At 40.6% G+C, this 20,489-nt stretch overlaps 1 protein-coding gene across 3 annotated transcripts in view; it reads left to right on the top strand.

Moving 5' to 3' along the window:
- The window catches only part of nbeab (neurobeachin b), a 206,158-nt gene that overhangs the window by 76,184 nt on the left and 109,485 nt on the right, over positions 1-20,489 (top strand). The window contains exons 14-30 of one of the 3 annotated variants that reach the window (XM_082503549.1): positions 1,759-1,838; positions 2,459-2,521; positions 2,903-3,000; positions 3,427-3,519; positions 5,980-6,088; positions 6,190-6,271; positions 6,377-6,500; positions 7,103-7,295; positions 7,450-8,439; positions 9,374-9,591; positions 9,840-9,993; positions 10,802-10,982; positions 11,930-12,048; positions 12,651-12,758; positions 13,032-13,200; positions 14,841-15,273; positions 19,204-19,361. In XM_082503549.1, coding sequence (XP_082359675.1) covers positions 1,759-1,838; positions 2,459-2,521; positions 2,903-3,000; positions 3,427-3,519; positions 5,980-6,088; positions 6,190-6,271; positions 6,377-6,500; positions 7,103-7,295; positions 7,450-8,439; positions 9,374-9,591; positions 9,840-9,993; positions 10,802-10,982; positions 11,930-12,048; positions 12,651-12,758; positions 13,032-13,200; positions 14,841-15,273; positions 19,204-19,361 — 3,372 coding nt within the window. Of the gene's footprint in view, positions 1-1,758; positions 1,839-2,458; positions 2,522-2,902; positions 3,001-3,426; positions 3,520-5,979; positions 6,089-6,189; positions 6,272-6,376; positions 6,501-7,102; positions 7,296-7,449; positions 8,440-9,373; positions 9,592-9,839; positions 10,003-10,801; positions 10,983-11,929; positions 12,049-12,650; positions 12,759-13,031; positions 13,201-14,840; positions 15,274-19,203; positions 19,362-20,489 lie in introns of those variants that run through there. The other 2 variants (XM_082503548.1, XM_082503546.1) reach the window with 2 other exon arrangements.

The following is a 20,489-nucleotide window of genomic DNA, read 5'->3' as shown; positions in this document are numbered from 1 at the left end:
ATTCACTCAACAAATTAATTTACTCACTATTCTATTGAAACCCTTGTAACAATAGACGTCACACATGTTTTTGTGCATGCCATAACTTTGTTATTATCATCAGTCATAACCTGAAATTAGGCTCCTGCATTAATCACATGGACATAAATTGCTTTTCAATAAAGGCTTTCTCCTTGTGCCCTTGAGACGCAGGAAGTAAAGCAATCTGTAAATGAGAAACAAGGGCCGTTCAGAGCTGCTGAGCATAATTGGTTGCGAATAACTGAGATGCGGCAGCTGTAGTAATAATGTTCTTATCGTCCCTTCTATGTCAGACTCTGTCCCTGCCCTGGGTTTTTTGTCTCTCCCTCTATTAATCAGTGTCAGGATGCAGCAGCACTTACCATCATCCTGCAACCTCAGGGAGCCTCATCATTGATTACATTGACCGGTTGTTGAAGCAGGATGGTCAGTTGTCTACTGCGGTTGTATCTGTCATCGTGGCATGGTCACCATTTCAAATGAACATGTGTTCTGCCAAGGTGGAGGTTAGAGTTTATCAGGGCTGAGAGGAGAAGAAAGACAATGAAAAAAGTATCAAATTTTCCATTAAACACTTGGTTTTTTCGGTTTAACGCTGTTACTGTCATTTCTTACCTGTGTAAATGCAACAGATTTTGTCAGTGTACCTTATTGGCTACATAAGATGTATAAGAAATGAACTGTAGATATAAATATGTGTGTGCATGCACCAGATTTCCTGCCTTTGTGCTACAGTGAGAGTTCTGCTAATCCTAAGGGGATTGGCTTGTATTGTCATAGACGGTAATGTATGCCACATCCTGTATATTCTGATGTGTCGGTCTGAATAGCTCTGTATTGTTGTGATCTGCCTGTTGCTGGAGCCCATTAGAGTGTTTGCTCATGAAAACATGTTTTGGTTAATACTGAAGAGCTTATGATAATGAGCAGTGGCTGATTGTGTCAACATTAATTCTTGTGCCAGCCAAATCACTGCAACGGGAGCAGCTCTTTGATATGACGGTTAATCAGCGTTTTTTGTCATTCCTGGCATTCTATTTTATTTACACCTGGTGACAGCGCTTAGCTCATCACATGTTGACTAAGTTAGAATGTGAGGCTAACTTCAGAGTGCCAAAGTGACCTTAAGTTGGCAAAGGCATTTTGCGTAGATTTAATGAGATGTTGGCAGGTGTGATGGGCAGGTGTGACAGAGGTGACCTTGGGCTGGCTGCCTGGGTACTGTGTTGTGGCCAAGGCTACGTGGGATACACAGAGTTTGGATGCTGTGTGGATGATGAATACGTTTAAGATGAATACTCCAAATGAGCCCTTCCCAGGCTTAAAGCATAAAGCCAGAGTACGTGTTCTGTTCTGATGACAAAGTGGGAGATTGGCTGTATGCCCAACACTAGGTTGTTGGTGAAACTTTTCATCCACACACTGAAGGTGAATCCAGTGAATCAATAAAGGACATCATAGACCAAAAACTGTAACAACAAAACATACCCAAAATAAATCTAAAAATAGTCACTTGCGCTTTAAAAGGCTCCCAAGCTTTTTCTCAAAAGCCCAGAGGAGCAGAAAATATGACTTTAACGAGAGAAATATTTTAAGGTTATTAAAAAACATCAAAAAGGAACGGATAAGGCACCAATAAAATATTAAAAATTGAGACAAGATTGGAAAATAAATGACAGGAATATGTTTTATTTGGTTCCTGTACCTCCTTTCTCATTTTTATCTCTCCTTTCACAGATGGTCCAAGGCCAACCCAGAAAGAAATAATTTCTCTGCGGGCATTCATGCTTCTCTTCCTCAAGCAACTCATCCTGAAGGTATATTCTACCTGTCTTTGTGCCTCATAGCTCCTCACACGGCTGCACTGAGAAAATATGGAGATCGCTCCTCTGTTATCCTATAATGTTATCCTGGCCTGCTCCTTAATAAATTCAGGAAACTAGCTGGGCATGAAAAGTTTAATGGATTCAGTAAAAAAAAAAGAAGAAGAAGACAGTTTTAATAATTATTTCATCATTGCGTGAAGATATATTTGTGAGTTTCAATTTTACAAATTGCTGTTTGTGTTTGCTTCAGCTAGTTTTTCTTTATTGCACGCAGGTAAGTTGACATGTTGCTGCTTACATCCTATGATATTATGTTTCTGCAGTTAATTATCGTGCTCGCATCCAGCGGCAGGGAAGAAGACATATCAAATTTTAACACAGAGTAGAAATCAAGTTTGGAGTTATCTGTCTGTTCAATACGGTTTTGTTGCAGAAACGAGGTGCATCGATCGTAAACCCGTTCAGAGTACAACAATGAAAATTGACACTGAGGATGCCAAAACTCTTGTGTTTCACCTCAAGCAATTTCAAACGAATCGATGGAAAATCATAAAAGCTCTGAAGCCTTTTTTCAGCCTCTCTAATATTTAATTTTCTTTGCGCTCTTTCAGGACCGAGGTGTGAAGGAGGATGAGCTACAGAGCATCCTCAACTACTTGTTAACAATGCATGAGGTACCTCTGAGACTCTCGGCTCCTAGTAAATTAACTCAGTGTGTTATTGTATCACTTTGCTGCTCTAAGCTTCGAGGTCACAGTGCATTTTCATAATTGCTCATCTAGAAGCGGTTTGTTTTTATTTTAACACTTTAACTGCCAAATTAGTTTATATCTAACTGACGTTGCAATTTCTGATGTGCAAAAACTGGTCCCTGCTCTCGTACTGATTTTTTTTAATCTTGTATCAGAGCCTCAGTTGTATTCTGTGATTGCAGTTTGTTTAAATTCTGCCTTTACTGCACTTTTATTAGTCTTAATAAGGAATCTTTTTGTTTAGAAGAAAAGCTGTGCTCTCTGCTTTTCTAAAACTTTCTTTCTCCACTGGATTGACTGCAGGACGAGAATCTGCATGATGTGCTGCAGCTGGTGGTGGCCCTCATGTCTGAGCATCCAGCCTCTATGATCCCTGCTTTTGACCAGAGAAATGGAATACGGTAAGCCCCTCAGGGAAAGACTCTTTGCTGTTCAGGCACAAAATGAAGAGGTGATTTCACAAAATAAACCTAAGCACCTAACGCTTGTGCTGATGCTGTGTGCCCGTGTGGTGCATGAATAATTCATATGTTCAACGAGGGAAAAAATATGCATAGGAAAGTAACAATATTACCATATTGATTTCACTGTATGTGATGATCAAACTTGCCCGATGTGATCCTATAAAATATAAATGCACACAGTGTAGCATTACAAGTGAGTTCTAAGGAAATTGCTTGTGTTTTCTATAGCAGATTTTGATGCTAATGTAAATTCATTCTGAGAGGAAGTTGTTGTCAGCTAACTGCTGCAAAGCCTTTTTATCATCAGGGCTATACTCTGTCAAGACCATGTACTGTCGTTTTCACTGCTTGTTTATATTGCAGGGTAATCTACAAGCTCATGGCCTCCAAGAGTGAAAGCATTCGCGTGCAGTCCCTCAAAGTCCTTGGGTACTTCCTTAAGCATTTGGGCCATAAGTGAGTTAACATAACTTTGTAATTCCACACGCTTATGCATTTTATAGTGACTAATCTAAAGCTTAATGAAACTCAATATGTAATGTTGTAATATCTAATATGCAATTTAAAAATTTCCTGAGACTTCTTACTTGATTTAAATTCAATCCAATCCCCTTTAGGATGAACTTTCTGAGCACCTCTGGACTGCTTACATAACTATTATTGTCACATGCTGTTGATTTAACTTCTTTGTTAAACTGGCCCATTGCTCATATCAGGGGACAAAATCCCCTCTGTGCCAAAGCCTCCATGTGTCACATTATGTAAGGAGCATATCTTTGAGCATACTCATCATCTGAGGTTGTGCATTGAATTCAGCCCACTTCCACCCCCCAGATTGAGGCTACAGTACCAACCCAAAGTTCCACTCTACCAGTCTAATGTGTTTAAAGGCGAGGCGTGCTTTCATGCCATCGTGCAGTGCAGGAGCACACAGCAGTTTTTTTTTTTTTTTCGTTTTTTTTTTGCATCAGCACAATTTTCACTCTACTTACCAGATTTGCCTCCCTGTGTACTTCAAAACCAAAAACACAATAAAGTTAAAGAGGTGCTGTTTTTACACAGTGGAGGATTTCCACTATGCAAAGCAATTGCCCAAGCAAAGGTGTCCAGAATGATCTAAAAATAGCAGGAGTGCTGGGAGCATGGCAGGTGGTGGATATCTTGGCTTTTTTTTCGGTTAGAGTCCTGGAACTTTTTTAATCATGCCTCATATAAAATGGTTTTAGTTTTGTTCATGCCCATGTCCAATTCAAGATTTCATAGGCTGGTGAGATAGAAAAAGAAAAATTCTAAATTAGGTTTTGGAGAAAGAGGAAGTATCATCTGTTTCTGCTACAGGGAAGAGCCAAAAACTCTTGACTTGATGCCAGCTTTGCAAATGTGGGTGCACTTCCTTGTTGAACACCTGAATTCTTGGCAATTTGCCCATAAACCATTAATTCACTTGAGAAGGGTAGAAGAAGCCCAAGTTACCGTCTCACAGTGTAAAATAAATAATAAAATACTGACTAGGATGTCAGCATATTATCAGTATTCTGCACATTAGAGGGGAAAGAGAGTGCCTACGGGTAGAAAGCTTATGGTTTAAAATGCAGGTTGCAGGGGAAGATATGCGGGTGGTGAGTTAACAATAGCGGTGCATCAGGTAGTGTTACTGGTGCCTGCTGAATAGAAAGAAATGGCAAGCATAAGCCTCAGGCGCAATTGAAAAGCCTAAATCCTCACGTTGCCCTTTAATAGCTTTCGCACAAGGTAATGCACAGTGGCAGTTCCCTATAAGCGCTAGTGCAGCTCATAATGAATTAAAAGGATTTTCTTGAGGTTATGAGTCTTTAATAATAATTTGATTTGTTATGTATATTCATTAGCACGGTGATGGTAGATATTGCTATTCTGTCTGGGTCGATGGGTCAACCCGATAAACAAATTAATTTGTATTTTGGGCCCAGGCAGTAGAAGAAAACTGGAAAAAAGAGCATGAGAGAAAGCAAATATAAGATATTTGCAAATTTTTCAAGTGCAAGTTTCACTCAAATCCCAGTTTTTGGTAATAACTTCAACTGCTCACACCGTAATCATAAAATTAAACATTTAAAAATCCTTGTGAATATGAAATGGGAGGTTTATAGCTTCAGATCTTAATGTGCTTACAGCTGTACAATTTCCTTATCTTTCTAATAGCAGGGTATTTAATCTTTTTTCACTGAATAGCTCACATCCAATTCCCATATTTTAAACAGTGTGCCTTCTTTATAATATTGTCTCAACTGTTAATTTAAAGTGTATTCAGGGAAAAAAATAGAGTGTCATTGTCTGGATTTACATTCATGAAAGCATTGACAACAAAGCTTGTTCTTCTGCTTTATGGTGATGGTAACTGACTGTAAAGCTCAGCATGCTATGCATCATCACTCTGCCCTTTTCTCCTAAATTTCCATATTTATACAGTTGAGAGAAATGCTGCTCTTTCCCAGAGTGTCCAATTTGCCAGCCTCTATAAAATACAGATTTTGAAATTTATTAGGAAATTTCCAACTTGTCTTTAGTCAGAGTAAAGCAGCTTTAGGTTTGCATTATGACAGCAGTCCTTATACTTTTTGCCCATGCAGTTTGTCACTGTTGAACCAATTCACCTGTGGTATGCCTCTGTTGCATCTTGGAGCCTTTCCTAGTGACAGGATAACTTCGTTATCTTACACACCTCCAACAAAATTCCCCCAATTTATGACAGCAGGCAGTTCCTGACACTTGTCTCCAGAGCCTGGCTCCCTGTGGGTGAGAACTGGGAAGCAAGCTGACGGCACTCACTGATCCTTTCAGTGGCTTAGGGAGCTCTAAACAAGCCACTTTCCCATTATGCCGGTGTGTGTGTGTGTGTTTGTGTTTGTGTGTGTGTGTGATTGTGTTTATCTACAGGAGGAAGGTGGAGATCATGCACACACACAGCCTGTTTACTCTCCTGGGAGAGAGGCTCATGCTACACACAAACACTGTGACTGTGACGACCTACAACACTCTTTACGAGGTAACAAAACATTTTCCACTCCAATGTGCTAGCATTACTCCAACATTGGTCTTTATGTACAGTATGTGTGACTGACATCTTTTCATCGCCCTCTGCGCCAGATTCTGACGGAGCAGGTGTGCACGCAGGTAGTTCACAAACCCCATCCTGAGCCTGACTCCACTGTCAAGATTCAGAACCCAAGTGAGCCTGTTCTCTGTCACAGTCTTTTGCTTTCCAATGTACATGATTATCTAGCAGCATAGATAATACCTGCACCTTTTTGTGTTTGGATGGATGTGATATCAGTGATTCTCAAGGTAGTGGCAACTTTATTGAAGAGCTCTGCCCCCAGCACAGAGCTGATGGAGGTTCGCCGCCTCTTCCTTTCGGATATGATCAAACTGTTCAGCAACAGCCGAGAGAACAGACGGTGAGCAGAATCTAGCCACCTTCGCCCTCCCACGCCATTAATTATCCTGCTGGTTAATGTATCAGCCTATTAAACATTACCATCTTTAATTAATGCTAAATTATCTTTGGACGTGCATGTGTTCTCCAGCAGATGTTTCTATGACAGTTTTTGGCACTTGCTCATTTCTTCTTTCTCGCTTTTTCACTCAAATTTGTCCTTCTCATATCCGTATGCACACTATCTTAGTGCACATAGCAATTAGATTCCCGACCCTAGGAAACCTCTGGCCTGAATCAAGAACACTAATTAGCCTAAATTAAAAGGTCAAAGTGCTGTGGCGTGTCAATCTGTTGATGTAAAATAAAGAAAAAAGTTCATGTTTTTTGTACTCTGCTCATTTTTTAATATTGGCAATAAAATAATAAAATCATTATAGAAATGGTCAAATAAACATGATGTGCTCTTTTGGTAGAAACAAGGATGTAGGAAAGAAGCAGAATATTAATTGGTTTAAATTATTTTATATCACCAGTCCTAATTAGAAATGTAAAACTAAAGGTAAGAGGATTAAATACTTGCCCTACGCAGATTGTATTAGTTGACTGATGTGCCTTTTGCAGGTGTTTGCTTCAGTGTTCCGTTTGGCAGGACTGGATGTTTTCTCTTGGCTACATTAACCCTAAAAGTACTGAAGAGCAGAAAATCACGGAGATGGTGTACAACATCTTTCGCATTCTGCTCTACCATGCAATCAAGTACGAGTGGGGAGGATGGCGCGTGTGGGTGGACACACTCTCCATAGCCCACTCAAAGGTGAGTGCTGTGTTGTACAGCAAAGAAGAAACACTGACCTCTGCCGTCCGTGGAAACATTGCAATTCATTCAGTCTTGTCTCCGCTGTCAGTTCACAGCTGGCTGTATCATAAATGTGTAGCTGATATTGTTTGTAAAACTGACCTTTTTATAGGTGACATATGAAGCACATAAAGAGTACTTGGCTAAGATGTATGAAGAGTACCAACGTCAGGAAGAGGAGAATATTAAGAAGGGGAAGAAGGGTTTGGTCAGCACCATCTCTGGTCTGTCTGCTCAAGCCTCTGGCATCAAGGGTGTGATTGAGATCAGAGAAATAGATGATAACTCCCAGACACCTGAGAGTGAGACAGAGTATGAGAGTTCAGACTCGCGCAATCTTCTGGCTGAAAGTAAAGGGTCTGAAGAGGGTTTCAAAGGAACAGAGGGTTTGGTAGATGGAGTCCGGGTCGAAGTTCATGATCTCCTGGTGGACATCAAGGCTGAAAAGGTGGAGGCTACGGAGGTTAAGCTGGATGATCTGGACCTATCCTCTGAACCTTTGGGAGTATCTGAAAATGGAGCATTGGTGGAGGTGGATTCCCTGTTGGATAATGTTTATTGTGCTGCTGTGGACAAGCTAAACACCAATGTTAACAGTGTGCTGTTGGCAAAAGGCAGCATGGATGACCAAAATGCAGCTCCTCTCATTACCCTAGATGAGGACAGCATCCCTCACAGCAACAGCTTCCTGTTTGGAAAGGTGGCAGGCAGCATTGAGGACAAGCTACTGCATGAACTCAATCCAAATGAGCCTTTGGTGCTACCCAGCCCAGAGCCACCAGTCCACAACAGTGCCGATACTGAACTGAGCCTTTTAGTCCACATGACACGCAGCTCTTTACCCAGTATCCTGGAGAAGGATGAATTTGAACTACAAACAGCCCTGGAGGGTATCAGCTCTGTTCCCGGTGCTGAAACTGACACCTCTTCTAAAGACCTAGAGGTCACCGAGGGGACAGCGGCAGCTGAATCTGAAGGGGACCTCGTGTCTAATAAGACCAGCAGCGGTGTAGATGCAACAACCAACACTTCTGACACAGAAAAATCAGATGATGGCAAAGACAAGGACACGAAGAAGATTCAGACTACAGCCACCACCCAGGTTAGTGTGAAATTAAATCATGTAGTTCCCTCAAGCAAAATAAGTTTTCTCCAATATTTCGAGATTTAAAAAAAAAAAGTTTAAATAGAGGAAATGGTAAAAGTTCACTGACATGACCACCAATTTGAAAGCTTTTATCCAGGAGGGAATTATAACTGATAAATGAAATAATCTTGAATTTTAAAAAAGGTAGTGACAGAGTTGGAAAAAGAGAGGAAAGTAAGGAGTGAGGCTGAGGTCACTGTAGGGAAGTGTTAGCCCTTTTGAACAGCTCTATATTAACAGGCCCACAGAGATCATTCTTTTCCCCAACTGCATTTCTAATGGATACAGGAAGGCCTGGTGCACACAGGCGTCATCCCTCTGAGACTCAGGAAACTGGGCTGGTGGAATAGTTGGCTGAGCCAACATGAGGGTAGAAATAGACAAAGCATTATTCTGCAGCAATCGCCTGGGATTTATTCATTGCTCCCCTTATGAGCTGTGCTCCTTCTCAGAGGTCAGGATCTTTTGCTTGGATTGGGTCACTGTGATGGAGGGCTTGTGGGGAGCAGAGTTTATTTTTAAATCTTTTTTTGCTGTTGCGTAATTGCTCATGTTGAATTTATCACCATTGCTTTTTAAACAGGGCTTTTGCAGCACCTTGCTGACTCATTCATCTTAAAGCGGTTTCGTGGTTCCACTGGGCTTGTTGTTGTTTTTGGGGGAGTTTTCTGTACCCGCAGGTGTTAAGAGGTTATTTGAGGACTCGGTATAACCTGGCAATTTATCATTTGCAACTAATAGTATGACAGTAGGGTTATATCTGATTTTGGGCGAGCTATTGATCAGATAAGTACACTTAGATAATGTGTTTCAGTATCTCATGAATCTCACTGACTGTATATGTAATTCCAGATTAATTTGTTTAAGTAATTAACTGGTCTTCAATCAGAGTCTGCATGGCCGCCTGATCACCCAAATGGAAAGGGACATACATGTGGATCTTGGCTTCAGGGGGACGCCCATGACAGAGGAACAACGACGTCAGTTCAGCCCTGGCCCACGCACTACAATGTTCCGCATCCCAGAGTTCAAATGGTCAGCCATGCACCAGAGACTGCTCACTGACCTGCTGTTTGCACTGGAGAGTGACGTCCATGTCTGGAGGAGGTGTGTGAAATGATTTATGTGCGCTTGAGAGCCAGTGAGAGGGAGGGTGAGCATGGTGCACCTAGTGATACTTACCCTTACTACCCCTGTACCAGAACTAACACAAAGTTTGATTACTATTTTAGAGATATTAGATTCTTATTCATCTGATATTTTTGTTTCTTTGCTTACAGTGCAGTAAATTGTCCTGTGTTTCATAGAAGCGAGTAACACATGCTCGCGTTTTTTTCCCCTACCTCTCTTTGCAGTCACTCCACTAAATCGGTCATGGACTTTGTTAATAGTAATGAGAACATCATTTTTGTCCACAACACCATCCATCTCATCTCGCAAATGGTTGACAACATCATTATCGCCTGTGGAGGGATTTTGCCCCTTCTCTCAGCAGCCACGTCTCCTTCAGTAAGTAAACTGACTTTAGTGAAGGGGAATAATGACATCTAGTGGTAGTTTATTAAAACTGCTCCGTCTATGCTCTAACGATACAGTTTGTACCTGTGGGGGCTAAAAAAAAATACTTGTTTGTGTTTATTGATTGGGGCTTTGTTTGTTCAGCTTCATCCTGCTATAATTAATGCTTGAGACATTATTTTGGCACAGTTTCTTATGCTTGTAATTAATTTCCCTGTGTGCCTTTCTTGTTTACTTTGATCTTTCTAGTACAATTATAAGATTTAATTTGCAGTCTTGAATTGAAATTGATTTTGATTTTATTTTTTTCCCCTCTCTTTCTTTTTTTCCATTTGTGCCTGTGTAGAGTACCAAGGTTAGTACTTCTATCGCTATTTTATTTGCTCTCTGTGAATTTTGCACTATAGTTATAAAAGAATCTGTTGATTCATACTAAATAGATCTGAATACATACGTACTGCCCACATGTTGTGTGTGTGTGTGTGTGTGTGTGTGTGTGTGTGTGTGTGTGTGTGTGTGATTTACTTAAACTCAGATCCAATACTCCTCCAGTTTTTGCTTGTAATTCTAGCTCTACTTTCTTAGACACCCTATTTAGACCACTTATGAAATATGGTGTTTCCTACTTTCTGGCCTAAATTTCTCTGTGGAAAATTCAGCCACATTCTATACTGTATTAATAGATGTGACATGCCTACCTTTTCACATTTTTTGCACGTTTCCTTTAAATAATCACATTTTAACCACAGCTGGCAGTGAGAATGTGCATATATCAAGTCTCCCTTGTTGCTTCTTCAAGACTGATTTAGAGAACATCGAGGCAACACAGGGCATGTCCTCAGAGACCGCCATCACTTTCCTGTCCCGTCTCATGGTCATGGTGGATGTCTTGGTGTTCTCAAGCTCCCTCAACTTCAGTGAGATCGAGGCTGAAAAGAACATGTCCTCAGGTGGCCTGATGCGTCAGTGCCTCAGACTTGGTAAGATGGTGATCACATGTTTGTGGCCAGAGATGTGAATGAGTAAAAGTCAATGCAGTGAGGTAGCAATTAAATTAACATATCTTTATGTAGTGATTGTATACTGAAAGGTGAATGAGGTGGAAAATACCATGACGGTAGTCTCTTCACATATTCTGATAAATCCTCTAATCCATGACAATCATAAAAAGGTCATTAATTTAGGAATGGTTTGCTAATTGTATACTAGATTGGAGAATGTTCAGGCTTTTGCTGCAGTTTCTATCGGTGAAAAATGAGTCAATTTTTTGGGATTCAGAGCCAGCAGAGAGATTCATTTGCAGTTTGATCAGGTTCTCTTTGCAAATGCTAGCCTTTGTGTCTGTCATTAGTGTCTCATAGGACCCTGTGAGGTGCTCTCTGCCCATGTGCCTGTTTGCATGTGACATTTCATATAATAGAGATCAGATGAATTATATTTAAATAAAAAGGCAATAACAGCCTAAATTCAGAGTTACTAAAATGTGGACAGCTGTAAGATTCATAGTTCAGATGTTTTGGATGAAGTATTTGAAACACAAAGTCAGTCAAAATGTGTCTGTACCTGTTTGTTCCTGTGGGTTTGTGTGTTGGCGAGCCTGTGTTTGCTTGATTGCTGACTCATAAGTTGTGCTCTGGGGGATAGAAAATAGCCTTCAGACTACACAGTGTCCTTGGTGCAAACATACAATTTGTCATCACAGGCTTCAGTGTGAAATCGATCTGCCTGCTGATTTTACTCCTGCTATCTTTCCTGACAGCCTGGAACAAATAGTCATCAGAGATAACTGATTCGTTTCAAAGAGTTTGTGCCTTTTATTAACATTTAATTTCCACTTAACTCTGAAATTAGCCTATTTATCTACTGTGTGTGTGTGTGTGTGTGTGTGTGTGTGTGTGTGTGTGTGTGTGTGTTGGTTTGTGCGCAGTGTGTTGTGTGGCCGTTAGAAATTGTCTGGAGTGCAGGCAGAGACACAGGGAAAGGGGAAATACGTCTTCCATTCTCAACAACAAGACTCAGGAAATCCTGCATAACGCTACCAGCAAGGTAGGATGTGATGCCACATGTGACCTGTCTCAAGTGTCCAAAATATTGCAGCAGCTAGTCTCCTGACTTAGCTGCTAGGAATTAAAGTTCCCTGTTCTGTTTGATGCTCCTTGTTTACAAATCCAAATGAATTATATAAAAGCTAAATTGCCATTAAAGTTGAATAAATGTTTTTTTGTAGGGAGGGTAAGCAAGAGTTTGATGCTGTACTGCTGATCTTTGATTCACTAAAATAAAATACAGATCAAAATGTCTTTGTTCATTATTGATAAAAAAAAATTGCAGCCCGTGGGGTGTGAACTGTTTTCCAGCTTTTGAAGTGATTCATGGCAAAAAAGCATGAGAACCACCAGTGAGAGAAAACTTTGACCAGTGCTCATAATGTGACATGCGTAGAGGGACAAACAGTTCTTTGTATCATCTGAACATCCAGTGATGCTAAATCTGACTTTGAACCCACCATATCAGCAGATTTTTTTAAGCTCTATGATCGTTATCTTTTTTCTAATCCCTAAAATAATCTGAAAGGAAAAAAACACACTTAAAGGTGAGCTTTGATGAAACGGAGTAGCATGTCACGTCCTGTCGTCTCTCTGCTTTAGACAGCCATAGAGACTCTCCCTAGTAACCTGTCTCCCATCAAGGACCCCGATCGCCTTCTGCAGGATGTGGATATCAATCGACTCCGTGCTGTGGTGTTTCGTGACGTGGTGAGTCCAGACATGTGTTTGTCACAAAGGTGAGGTAGTGAGTGTGAAAAGAGGATTTCACCCTGCAGGTTAGCAGGGATGGAATCCACAATATACAATCAACATGCATACAAAGCAAATGTAGAAATATGTTGAGAATATTTACCTTACTCGCTGTGACTTTCATGCTTTGTATGTAAGATACTGTGAGAAGTGTTTAAAACAGCAGCAGTGGATTGTGTCAAAATGCATATTCTGAATACAAAGTGGCATTTTTGTGATACTTCTTTACAGGATGACAGTAAGCAAGCCCAGTTCCTGGCTTTAGCTGTGGTATACTTCATCTCTGTCCTCATGGTTTCCAAATACCGTGACATCCTTGAGCCCCAACGTGAGACCGTCAGAATAAGCAGCCAGTCAGGCCGCAGCATGCGTCAGGAGATCAACTCACCAACCAGCACAGGTGTGGACAGCTATGCCAGGCCTTTCCCTGATTAAACTTGTTTTTCTGCTCAGCTAATCTCAGTTTGAAGTGACTGTCTGATATACACAAATGTTAAGTGTCCTTGGTCCTTCTAGTGCCAGTCTATGAGCGCTCCTCCAATAAAATAACAGGGATATCCTGCTGCACTCCACTAACTCACCTATGATTTATTCATGAGCTCTGCTAATTGCACCTCAGCAAATTAAATGTGGAAGCAAGAACACTGGTGCTGGAGATGGTGGTTATGAACTTGAATAGGTATCAACGTTCTGTTTGAAATGAAAGGAAGTACATGCCTCAAGTCATAAATCATACATTAAGTCACATGAAAGGAAATCAGTGGCTGGCTACAAAGGCTGAGCACAATGTCTGCTGCAGTGCCAACTTACTATTATGAAATGCACGAGTGAGCACACTTCATCAACTTTAATTCACACAAAAGGTGAAGAGAATAAAAGAAACGGGAAGAGGAGAGAGGCCAAAGGAAACATGTAAGTTTAACACACAGAATAAAGAAAGTGAAGATGAGCAGCAAGAAGTTAAAAGATGAGAAAACGGCCGCATGCTGGCCAACTACTGTGGGTTTTTGGGGCACTGGAGCCAGGCTTGCTATTTTCAGCCCCATCTGTCAGTCCCCATTAGGCAAGCAATCCACCAGAGGAGAATGGGATCATAGAGGTTGCTGGGAGGAGAGAGGCACACTGCCGCCTTCATAAATTTCACCAGAAAATGGGGGAATTTTCCAGACGGCATGTGGCAGACGATTGTCTGATGGACCAGGAAGCCAGTAGACTTGCTAGCTAAATCAAGCCCTGTTGACCTCGTTAGGGGGCATGTGATGAATATTAATAAGGCCACCCTTGCATCTAGGTTGCCACTGGGTCAGGATGAGCCAGTGAGAGTGAGAGAGGCACCTCTGCATTTTCAGGAAAAATGAAAAAAGACTTGATCCATACATAGACCCTAATTTTAATGACTAAGTTCCCCATGTATGTAGAGATGCACAGTGCAGTGTTTGTTTGTTTTTTAAATTCGCAGAATACTAGCTCAAACTATTAAATAGACATGACTTTAGGCTGAAGAAAGCTGAAGAAAAGGATTCATGCTTATTACCATGGAGGGGGAAAAACATTATCTCACCAGAGAATCAGAACTTGTGGGTAAGAAACTGTCCTGGCATGTGGCTCGTTCTACACATGCTAAATTTACTATTTGGGGACGATTGCAAACCAAACCACGGAATTTATTTGTCCTCACAAATACTGGTATCATATTTACTTAACTTCTTAAAAACCATTAAAAAATACCAATTTCTTCTATGCCAAGAAATTCTATTTGAATTTTATTTTGACACTTGTCAGACTACTGACTGTGTTTTTAAAATGCGTGATATATGGTGCCCTATTTAGTGTAGAGATTGACACAGTTTGAATAATTAACTTGTTTATCCAGTAAACATTACATACCACACATTAGACCGTACTTATTTCTGACTCAGTCAGTCATAAATGAAAAATAATTATGACTAGACTTATCATTTATAATGAATGTACTATATTTATGTTGGTAACGCTAGTCTCAGCCTTTTTAACTTTCAGTTTTCTGTGTATATTTTACAGAAACAGCTCCAACTTTTGAATGCAGTAAAGACCATCTTGTACCATCAGAAGATTTCCACACGGAAAGCTTTCTTCCCCACACAGACTCTGGGATCGGGGAGGAGCAGGTAGCCAGCGTCCTTAATGGGTCTGACGTGGACCACAGCGTTGGAGGGACAAGTGTCGTGAATGACCTCATATCTACACTCTCTTCAGAGGTGAACAAGTCCCAGGAGAGCTTGTCTGAATCCTCTAGTGTGGAGGTGCTGAAACCGACCTCCTCTGTCACCAGCATCAGTCAGCCCAGCAAGGGCATCAATGTTAAAGAGATTTTGAAGAGTCTGGTAGCAGCTCCAATGGAGGGCATGGAGGCTGGGGTGGAACCTTTATCTTATCCAGACCCTGCTGCCAAGGCCCAGGCCATGCTGCCCATGCAGTTTCACTCCTTTGACAGGTGAGGAAGTGAATCATTTCTATGATGGTGCTTCAGTTTTTCTCTGCCAGCTAAACAGCGCCAAGATATTATTGCAAATAATCCCTCCTTTTTCTTTTCAACACGAAAATCAGTGAACACTCTTTATTGAGTTTCAGATTTGTCAAGGTGAACATTTGTTTTGCATTTTTTAAATGAAAGTCACAGTATCATTGGTTTGTCATTACATCACTGGATGAAGCATGACATTTGAACTTTATGTCGACTGTGATGGATTACAAAAGGGTCTGATTTTCATGTTTTTAAGAAATAATAGGAAAGAAAAGATCTTTCCTAAAAAAAATCTTTGAGTTGAATCATCAGCGGATTTCTGCCGATATGTTTGGGTGTGTGCAGCATCTTGAGTGGCTGCAGAACAGTGATGTAAATCCTCAGGGTTTACCTTAGTCATCCAGTTTAGCGCTAATGGTTTCTAAGTAGCTTGCAGCACTTTTTTTCATTTCAGGCCACTTGTATTCTTTCAACAAAGCAAAGGATTCCCATGTTTAAAAAGAGTATCTGAGGCATGGTGGGTCTGCTGCAGTTTATTTAAATTCCTGGATTAGATAAAACCACACAGTAATCTTTTTGGATTTGTGTGTTTACAAACCTGCTTCTACAGGGATTTCAAGCATCAGTTCCTCTGAACTCTGTTTCCTGTGGCTGATAACGTTTTGAAATAATCATTTTTCACAAAGTAATTTAAGTTTGTTTGGCACAAACCAAAACTAACCCTTTCCTCTGGAAACCACTTAGTTGGTCAGAGTTTTTCGCGTTCAGACCTCAGAGAGAAAGCAGAGGACCCACCGGGTCAGGAGCAACAATGGGGGCCTCCCTTCGCCTTAATGCATGCTGTTACTGAGCTGGGTTGAGGTGAGCTTGATGAATAGGGGAAAAGATGAAGGGGTATGTGGAAACTGGACAGCTTAGAGGGTGGGGGTCTCCTGGGCGTTGATGACAGATTGAACAGAAGTGGCCACGCACCACGCCGCAGCCAGCCATCGTCCTCACCGCTCACATCCTTAATGGAAAGTGGCAGCCTGAAATGAGTCGCCGCGGCAAAGTGTATTATTTTTGAAATGCTTTTACACAAAGGCTCCTGACCACATTTACAACTTTGTCTCATGCTTTTCATGTCACTCCCTCTCCAGCCTCTATTTGCTGTGTCTAATTGTTTGCCACCTGCCAGCGAAATGAACTGCCAGCCGTGGACGGACCTTTCATTTGTCTGTCAGGATGAAAATAGATTGGGAGAGACAACATCAAAAAGAAGGAGGGGAAAAATGGCTGAAAGTGGAGTGCACAGGGGCAGCTGTCACAGCGGCCCCTCTGCTAGACACTTTCACAGAGGAGGGGTTTAAAGTCCTCGAAAGCTGTATTTAAATGGATGAAAATAAAATCAAATATTTACTTTTATCATCTGCTAAAAGTCTCCAGATTTCAGATATTATTGGTCCCCTCTCTACATATTTGATTGTTCATGTGAAGAAGAGCAGCGATAACTGTTTTTAAATTAAATTTGCATGTGTAATTTTACCACAGCACATTTGCGCTGCTTTATTCCTTGTATTTCTGAATAAAGTGCTATTAGATTAGATTCCTACTCTAGATCTACAAAGGAGACATTTCTGTGGTCATACTTTACATTGCAGTCATCCCTCACAGCCGCAGACCTCATTAATATTCATTTCAAGATTAATCCTTCCTTTATTCTCCGCAACTCAATTAAGACAATCCTATTAATAAAATATGCACTAGATAATCTATACATGATTCATGAGCACCCGGCTAATGAATTATTCATCGAAAGAGTTTCATGTTTTCTCAACATACTGTAGATCTAATGTAATGCCCAGGCCATGCCAAAGCATGGGCAGGCCCCTGCAGGAACGTGAGGAAGGGGTGAATGTGGCAAACAAGAGGACATTCACAAAAATCCCCTGCAATCAAAACATGAAATCTGTCAATGATATTTCACTGAGAACTATGAAGATCTGCTCAATAAATGATACTTGTCATCAGTGTTCTCCAGAGCACAGCTGTATCCCAGGAGATATTAATATTTCAGGAGGCTTTCAAGCTTTCCTGGCGCTCTCTCGTTCTCTGTTATTCTGTGTGTAAGTTTCAACTGCTTTTTTCTTTCACTATTATTTTTATTATTGTATGCTTGTTATGTCGTTGTCACCAGGGCTGCACCTTCTGCTTAATGCGCAATTATATCTGCTTTATGAATATTCTCTCTCCGTCAAGACAAAGTAGAGAGGTATTTTTTGGGGGGAAATTAAACATCATACTTTTTAATATTTTGAGCAGAATCAGTAAAATAAATTACCCAACAGCCTGAAACGCATCCAAGGCAAACTCTGTTTCCCAGGGCATGTTTTACATGATCTGTGACTGTAGATACAAAACAGCAACAACCGTCTGTGTTGTTTTTGTGGAGGAAGGATTCTGGGGATTTGGTTCAGATGACAACAGGCTTAGCTCGTGACAGAGCAAAGGCCTGGCCTGTGTCACAGAGAGTAACTGCAGGAGATTGGACGAGACATTATCTGGCACCTTCACAAACCCAAAGGCCAACTGCAGACCCGATAAGGACAAGCTTTCCTTCTCTTCTCTGTCAGGGAGCTCTTGCAGAGCCAAGTTCACTAGATCATCTTTAATCCTTGGCCAGTCAGATTGCATGTGAACTGAGGAGTCTGGTGGTTTAATGGTGTGCCTGTGCTTTTTCTTTTGTCATTACATAAGGTCACAAGTGTCATTTCCATCCTAAGCAACATGCTTTATTTCCTAAGTTAATAAACAATGTCCCTTTCATCATAATACCATGTTCTGTTTTGTGCAGTAGCTTATATGAAAAAGCCACCCGTAATTTTTGACTTCCGTATGTGCATATTTATTTTTGATTGTAGCTGGGGGTTTTTTTAAGTTTTTGGTTTCTTTGATTGCATTTTTATTTTCTATTGTGTTCCTGTCTATCTAGGAACACAAAGTAAAACCAGTAGTAATTGCCATAATATGCCTACACCCTTCATATAGTTTCTGACTGTGAAGCAGATTATGTTCTGTGGCTCTGGATAGAATAAACGCCAAGTAGAGAATTCCCAAATCTGCTTCTGGAAAGTCTTTTGTTCGACTTGGGGATGTTTTCAGGCCAGGCTGCACCAGGGGACCACTGGAGGCAAGAGCAGATGTAAGGGAATGTAGTAGCTCGCTGGCTGGTTCTCATGTTTATTTACTTAAGCCTCATGTGTACATGTGTGTCTAAGTTTGCCTTGCATGCATTACGTTGAAAGATGGAGTTACAGGGCAGGATGTTTACCCTTCAAATGCCCTGACTAATGTGTCCGCATGCTCGTAGTGGCAGGCCCTGCAAGGAGTAAGAGATGCAGATATTTTCCCCCTTAAAACATGAATGACTTTGGTACCAGGTTTGCTCATGCTAATTGCTTTCTGCTATCATCTGATTTAATTTATTTAAAAACACGTCATTTTTTTTATTCCTGTAAGATTTAAACTTGCGTCTTGCTTCATCCATATTTTTTTTGTAGATTGTTTTGTTCCTTTAGTTTTATATCCTTTTTTTTAACTGTTACTGTGTTACTTTTTTTTTTTTTTAAACCTTCTGTTTATTAAAACAAATGACTCTCTTTTTGTTAAGCAGAATGTCATATATAAAAGGCCTAATTCTGGATCCAAACATATTTAAAATGCTGTTCAATCAAGAATATAAGTCAATTGTGTTAGCATTTTTTTTTTTATAATGTACAGTTTGAATCTCATACACCTGCAGCAATTACAACACCCTGTAGCTGTTCTGTGTTTTTTAATAACGTCATTTTATTTTAGTTTTTAATGCATCATTTTTGGTGCATATATAAATAAGACACATTCTGTGTGTGTTTGATGTAGGAGTGTGGTGGTGCCTGTGAAGAAAACCTCCCCTGGCAGCCTAGCAGTTAACACCCTGGGAAGCAGCAGCAGCACCTCTCCAGGCTTGACAACTGGCAGCACCCCCAACATCTTTGCTGCTACCTCTGCGACCCCCAAAAGCATGATAAACACTACGGGTATGCTACAAACAAGGTTACTGGACTAAAACCACGTTGTTCAAATCCTACACTCAGTCCTAGTAGCCTTGCTAGGATTTACATAATACTGCTTCAGTATTAAGATTACAAGTTGCAATTACTTGTAATCTTACTGACCTCTCCCGATTTTCCGTTAAATGATGCTATTCTAGGAATAGAACAAAGTGTTTTTACTGTGTATGATCATGTGATCCTGGATGTCCTTGCAGGTGGTTTTTGTTATCACTAGATGGCACTCTTTACCTTTTTTGACTCCCCAAAGCAGCCCTGTGCTTCTGAGAGTGAAAATGGCTGTTTAGCCACCAGGATTTGTCTAGACACCACCCTAATTTTAATCTGCTTCAACTGTACAGAAAACAAATCTTTTTTTTTTTTGTTTTGCCAAAAGTGAATTTGCATACCCTGACTTTTTATGGTGCATGGCTTCTGATCTGACTGACTAAATGGCCTCTCCCCCCTTGCTGTCACATTGCTTCTCCCGAGGCTGTGCTGCATTGAGCAGGATTCACCTCAGGGCCAGTGTACTCTGGCTTTTGAAATACCCCACTTAACACAAAGAAGCACAAAGGATTTCAAACACCTTTTAGTGTGCTGTATTATTATTATTATTATTATTATTATTATTATTATTATTATTATTATTAATAGTAATAATAATAATAACAACAATAATAGTAATAATGGTAATACAAATCACTCTCCTCTCTGAGGCCTTGTGAAGGAATTTGAGAAATGTACCCAAGTGAAAGTGTGCTTTCAGCTAAATCCACAGACTCTCACCCAGACCACATGATATCATTCTCACTGGTCTGACCTCTCAAAAGGACAGTCAGAATGATTTTATATTTGCGACTATGCTGCCAAGAAGCTCTGACTCAGGTTTCACCTTTAAATTACAGTTGTCACAATATCCAAATTTCTTGGCTTGTTTAAAGCTTTTCCGATATGTTCGATATGTTGGTTGATTCTTCATCTTTGTCGTTTTACTAAACAAAACAGTTCCATGTGTCCCTGCTGGCACAAGTTTGAACCAGCTAAGTTGCACTTGGATTTAGTTAAAGTGCATAATTTGTTCTACTTGGTTGAAATTTGGGCTGAAGTCTACTG

Source organism: Aulonocara stuartgranti (genome assembly GCF_965226115.1).
Source record: "Aulonocara stuartgranti genome assembly, chromosome: 14".
In the NCBI taxonomy this organism is placed as follows: Eukaryota; Metazoa; Chordata; class Actinopteri; order Cichliformes; family Cichlidae; genus Aulonocara; species Aulonocara stuartgranti.
Note: the sequence above shows the minus strand (reverse complement) of the source record. Positions and strands in the feature narration are given on the sequence as shown.